The sequence below is a fragment of the Drosophila nasuta genome, chromosome 2L, assembly GCF_023558535.2.
Source record: "Drosophila nasuta strain 15112-1781.00 chromosome 2L, ASM2355853v1, whole genome shotgun sequence".
Taxonomy (NCBI): domain Eukaryota; kingdom Metazoa; phylum Arthropoda; class Insecta; order Diptera; family Drosophilidae; genus Drosophila; species Drosophila nasuta.
The window spans coordinates 22638274-22644303 of record NC_083455.1 but is presented as its reverse complement, the minus strand read 5'-3'; the positions used below and the strand labels follow the sequence as shown (position 1 = coordinate 22644303).

The 6030-nt window shown below is 37.5% G+C and overlaps 2 protein-coding genes across 2 annotated transcripts in view; both read left to right on the top strand.

The window, feature by feature from the left end:
• Positions 1 to 3051: 3051 nt before the first annotated feature.
• On the top strand, positions 3052 to 4624 carry LOC132798460 (basic helix-loop-helix transcription factor amos). The gene is made up of 2 exons (XM_060810324.1): positions 3052 to 3556; positions 3642 to 4624. Exon 2 carries the CDS (start codon positions 3678 to 3680, stop codon positions 4491 to 4493), a length of 816 nt encoding a protein of 271 aa, XP_060666307.1. The 5' UTR covers positions 3052 to 3556; positions 3642 to 3677; the 3' UTR covers positions 4494 to 4624.
• A 752-nt stretch (positions 4625 to 5376) lies between these two features.
• The window catches only part of LOC132798994 (dual 3',5'-cyclic-AMP and -GMP phosphodiesterase 11), a 91073-nt gene continuing 90419 nt past the window's right edge, over positions 5377 to 6030 (top strand). The window contains exon 1 of the mRNA XM_060811090.1: positions 5377 to 5395. The gene's annotated coding sequence lies outside the window, so the exon portion shown is untranslated. The remainder of the gene's footprint in view (positions 5396 to 6030) is intronic.

The window sequence follows — 6030 nt, the reverse complement described above, 5'->3', positions numbered from 1 at the left end:
TTGCGTTTGTCTTTGTCTCTCGTTTTGTTAATCTCCCAGTCCACTTAACACTTTTTGTTGAGCCGTCTTTACCGCTACCATTAAATGCTTATTAAGATAGGGTTTCATTTTCTTCGACTTGACTGCCGAGTGTGTTAAAAGGGACACCGCTTATCGAACGGCAGTCGCAATAGAGTCATAAATGTCACAGGATATTTCGGTTGTTCGGCTCATGCCGCTATTTATGTGATGACAATTTATGATACTCATCAAGGACAACGACTACTACTGATGCTACAATTACCTGCTCTACTTGTGTCGTCTGCCTGCCTGATTACCCAAAAGGTCCTGTTGCAGGACCGTCGAGCGTCACATTTTTTTTGGGGTTACCTGTGTTTGTTTTTCCAAAATCACTGTCGAGTGTCAATAAATTCCGTTCGCAATTGCCTGACACATTTTCTGGGCCCGTATCTCTTGTGCCTAACAGGATATGCTGATATGCTTTTAGGGCGGGGCACAAATGGCGTAATACTAGCGTCTTGACGTGTGTCCTAAGTTATGTCATGGGTTTTTCCAAGAATCATTTTTTTCCGTAGCTAAAATGCAAATGGAGGACTTAAAGTTATTGAGTATTTGTTGTCCAAGCTAATCCTGGCAGCGACACACTGTCTGGCTGTTTATATGCACAGCTGGCCAAACCAAAAAATAAATTTCACAGAAGTAAATATTACTGCACTATATAATAACTCGTAATACTCGAATATTACATGGTAATTTGGCTCAAAGGGCCACTTCAAGTGATTTCCACTTTGACAATAGAACAATGCAGCACAGACAATGAACTTTGCACTTGCCCACTTCGTCTTTTGTTCTCCGTTCTTTTCCCAGAGACAATAGTTGATCCCCGAGATTCCCCGAGAGTGACAAAAGAAGAGGAAAACAATCTCACGCAATACTCGAGCTCTCTCAGTTGACTCTTCTAATCGCATTTTCGCAATTTAGCGCCAACGTATAATCCGCACAACCAAAACGATTAATCTAATCTAGAAAGAGAACACGCAGAGGGGATTATCATCAGTTGGTCTATTGTTTGCTTATGGCTAGAGGATTCAGCATTTCAACCAGAACCGCCTACAATTTCTATTGTTGCTATTTTGACAAGCACATGGAGTTTGCTTTGGAGTAAGCGGTGGAGTGATGAACTTGGCCAAATGTTGGATCAGGTAATCCACATGCTAATTGGAAATTTCCCTTATAAATATCGAGCGAGGGGCAAGAGAGGAGAAAAGGCGTTGCCGATCTTTAGCTGAGTCCTTTCGCTCGAAATGGCAGCAAAATGTCGAATGTTGCATTCTGCGGTCGCGTGGCACATCGATCAGTGGCATCATCATGAGCGTCAAGATCAAACGTCACTCTTTTGTCGGCAAACGATCTGCCACTGACCGATCACGATCTCGATCTTCGTTCTTGTCAATTTGTGTGAAATATCAGCGTCCACATCATTTGTACATTTTAGCCATGGCCGGCGCTCGCCTTGCCCCTTGTTTTGGAATTGTTTTGCTCGTTTTCTTTAGAAATGCAGCGAACTGTTCGAATTGATTTTCTTCTTCTGTATTATATGGTATAGTAGTGCATTTCTTATTGTATTCTGTCGAGTTAATTAACCTTTCGTTGCGGCATCTTAAAAGGTGGGCGGTAGTCCTACTTGATGCCCGTGAAAAGCCGAGCAAACTCATCTCGAATTTCGAATGTGCATAATGGAATGTGGCTTGTGGTTGCATCACATCCATCAAGCAGCCAATGCGAAATTGCACCCACTGCATGACAAGTACTTTTTTTAGATCGAGATTTTATGTATAGATATAAGATATAGTTGCTATTTTGGTGCTACTACAACCTTTTCATTCATTATACATATATTAAATAAAGCCAAGTCACCTTTTATGAATGGAAACACAAACTGTGCTGGTAAATAAATATATTTTGAAGTGTTTTAATTTAGAATAAAAGACAGAAATCGAATATAGTAACTATGTAAAATCAATTGAGTTATCATTCTGTTTTCATTTTGAACAAATTTTAGTACGAGTTTATTATTACACATTTGAAAAAAAAAAAAACGATTATTTATATTTGTCACCAATTCTATACTTAGTATCACTTGTGTTAATAATAGTAAAGAATGCAAATAAAACTGAAAACTGCTGTAATTGCTTAGCAAAACAGATAAGTCATATAATTTGTGTAAGCAATTGAAATAATTTCCTTTTATTAACTCTGTAATTCTTGAATTATTCATCAATATATTACGACATAACTGTATTTACTTGTTTCCACATTCAATTGTTATGTATGGGGTATCGAAAATCAATTAAGGAATTTTATTATATATGTTATAATAATACAATAAGTTACCTTAACGAAAATAATTAAAGCGAAAAATGTAGTAAGTGTACATATGTGTAATAATAATAATAATAAAGGAGATAAAGTATAAAAGAAATAATTTGAAATACTGAATAAGAAAATAAATATCCGTCGTATCTGTGATTCCACTTTGTTTTTAATATACACATAAAAATACTCTATTATTATGATATTTTTCTGATATAGCTTTCACAGCAATTTCTATTTTTTTCCTGTAGGAACAACTTAGTTGAATTTGAAATGATATTACATTAAAAATAAACAATGTAATCATTAGCAAGCTAATAAAGAAGATTTAAACTACCTGGATAAGATACAATAGTTCTTAAGCTGAATTTAGAGAATTTGTGTGTTTAGTAGCTTAAGAATCGACGATAATACTTTTCATGTTGCCTTTTGGACTTCAACTAAGCGTGTGAAGATTTTCAGTTGTCATTAAATGATTTGCGGAAGCAACTTTCTCAAAGAAAGCAGTAAAGCGATCGACAAAAGTTTGTTTGTGACCCAATAAAATGAATTACAAACACTCGAACAATGGCTAAAATCGAAAGTACAAAACCACAGAAGAAAAAGGGATGCTTTCAATGTGAAGTGACGTTGGAGAAATTTTGGTCAGAGCACTTACCGTTTGTTACAAGCCGGATCAACGCTAGACCACAAGACAACTTAAGACATGCAACATCAAGAAGAAGAAGCAACAATTTGGCTACTGGCCAAAAGCGTTGTTGGCCCACAATGCGGTTTACCTGTTGTAAGTACCATAGTTGTAAGCGTTATGGTAATTCCCACAAAAAGGCAAAGAAGATCCTTTTGTAAGTACAAAGATTGACCTTGGCAACAATTGTGTGTTTGCCACCTGAATTTAAATATGCATAAATGTGTAAAAAGCCAACTTCAGAAGCCGAACTTCGGGACAACAAAAGAAGTTTGTGCAGCAAAATGATATGTGATTACGCTGGCAGGTCAAACAAAGTAGGCAACAACAACCGAGGCAATTAAACGTTTTGACCGCAAGCCAAAAACGGGGCACGCTCTTCAGGTAGACAACAAACAAGAAGAGGATGGAAGATGACGAAGACGAGGACGGAGAAGGTAGCGCAGCAAACAGAAAAACAGGATCAACAGCGGCAACGTTGGCTTAGCGAATCAGGTAAGAGCAAAAGGGATTTTCGGATTTTGACCAATCAACGTTGACCTGCTAACTGGTATTTAAGGGCATCTCTCTTTCTCTGTAGCATCAGTTATCCTTTGCACTTTGCACACGCAACATCATGTTGACCAACAACGAACTCCTCGAGCAATTCTACTTCGGTGCCGAGAGCCAGGAGGCAACATCCTCCTCCTCTGTGGAAGCCGATACAGAGCCCATCTTTAGCAGCGGCGAAGCGTATCAGACGCTGGAACAATTGATCTATCAACAGGATCAGGATTTCGCTGGCAGTGCGGATAGTTTATCCGATGGCACCAACAGTTGCTCACCCGAACTTTATTACGATACGCCAGCCATGTTGGAGCTAGAACAAATGCTGAGCGCACAGACACAACAGCAACCCATTGCGCCAGCTGCTCCCGCAAAACATCAAGGCAAGGCAGCCAAATACTGGACAAAAACATCGTCGGCACGAAGCAAACCCTACGAGAAACCCACACATCTCCAGCAGCCACCACAGCAAACTACACAGCTGAGCCAGCAACATCTGCAACAACATCAACTGCAGCAGCAACAACATTATCAACAGCAGCAACATCTTCAACAGCAACATCAGCAGCAGCCACAACTGCAGCTTCCACTTGTCCAGCATCAACTTCTACAGCAGCAGCATCAACAACTGCAACAACAACATCAACATCAGCAACAACCACAGGATCAGGAGCAGCCATGCGGCCCAGAAGTTGTGCGTAAGCGACGCTTGGCAGCCAATGCTCGAGAGCGTCGTCGCATGAACAGCTTGAACGATGCCTTCGACAAGCTGAGGGATGTGGTTCCCTCTTTGGGCAACGATCGACGACTCTCCAAGTATGAGACATTGCAAATGGCTCAGGCTTACATTGGCGATCTGCTCACATTGCTCGCCAGAGATTATTAGTGGAATTAGACAAATTGACGAAGGACGAAGAACTCTTCCTGCTGTTGTAGCAACACTCGAACCTAGTGTAAACTTTTAAAGGCTGTTAGCTTAAGCGTATTATACTAACAATTACTTTGTAAGCTATTATTTAGTGCTATATCAAATAAAAAATAAAAGTTATTAACGATTGAACAAACAAATCTGTGTACTTCTGATTGGGTTGGGAAACATTTTATTCAATTTACAGACAACAAAAAAATATTAATATTATTTCCACAAAAATTATAGCACCTTAAAGGGACTGACGACCAATCAAGAAAGTTTTGTGACACGCTTTCTGCAATGCGATGATTTTTTGTAACAGCAAAATTTTCTACTATATATGTACTTTTTGAAAGTCTACCATTATATAAAAACATGTATTCTTAATCAGCGACGACTCTGAAAATCGACTTATGAAAATCGATTTCAAGGATAGTGCAAATTTGGAACCAAATTATAACGCAGCTATAATAAAAATACCGATATTATAATAAAAATCCTATTATATAATACAAAATGAATTCCAATAAGCAACAATTTTAGTACATTTGTGTATTATTTGAGGTCTACTTTTTTTAAACACACTTTATTAGCATTTCCTTTCAGTTTCATGACGAGCATGAAACACATTAATTTACGATTTTGCACATCAATCAGTTCTGTTTACATCCTAGAAAAAAGGTTATCCTTGAGAATTCTACTTTTTAAGTACTAACTACATGTTATTAAATAGTAGGAAAGTAACGCCTACCAAGTAAAAAAGAAGTCAAAACAAGAGTTTGCCGACACGATTGATGAGTTCCGACTTCCGAAGCGAAAGAGCGAAGGGAACCAACTCTAAACGGAGGTGATTAACTGCCAGCAGACATCGTCAACAGGTAAACGACACGAGGCACTAACATAGTATCTTAGATCCTTGAAAATTGATTTAAGCATAGTCATTTATAAATGTTACGTATTGAAACAGCGTTTTCAACTTTAAATATCACATTAATTTTTATATTTATGTACAATTACAATACTGAATTTTACATTTATTTCTGTTATACATTTCAGCTTATACAAAAGAACTACATAGAATAATTATAGACTACTTTAAATACTACTTTATTATATTTACTTGATGAGTGTGGATGTGTTAGTATGCCAATTGAATTTCTTAATGGCATCATTTGTACTAAGAGATGATATGAGTTAAAGCTTGAGTTTGGAATGGAAATGGAAGTGTTTCCCCCCATGGCAGATAAATAATATACTATATGATTTAAGTCGAGTCATTCATGGCCACAGTCAGTCTTTGTATGAGAAACTTGAAAAGATATTCGAAATTAATTTCATTGTACTTTCCCCTAGTCACAACTTCGCTAGAGATTCGCCAAAAAGCAGTAAGTCAGTTGATTTTAGTTGATGATCTGTTCGAGTGAATATTAAAAAAGAAATAAGATTCTTTATTTAACTTTTAAATTTCTTTCAGGAGATTTCTCTTAAACGTTTCTCTTGATACCGAACAAAG

What these genes read in the sequence shown, in the direction of transcription:
- LOC132798460 (XM_060810324.1), top strand. Translation starts at nt 3,678, where the DNA reads ATGTTGACCAACAACGAACTCCTCGAGCAATTCTACTTCGGTGCCGAG.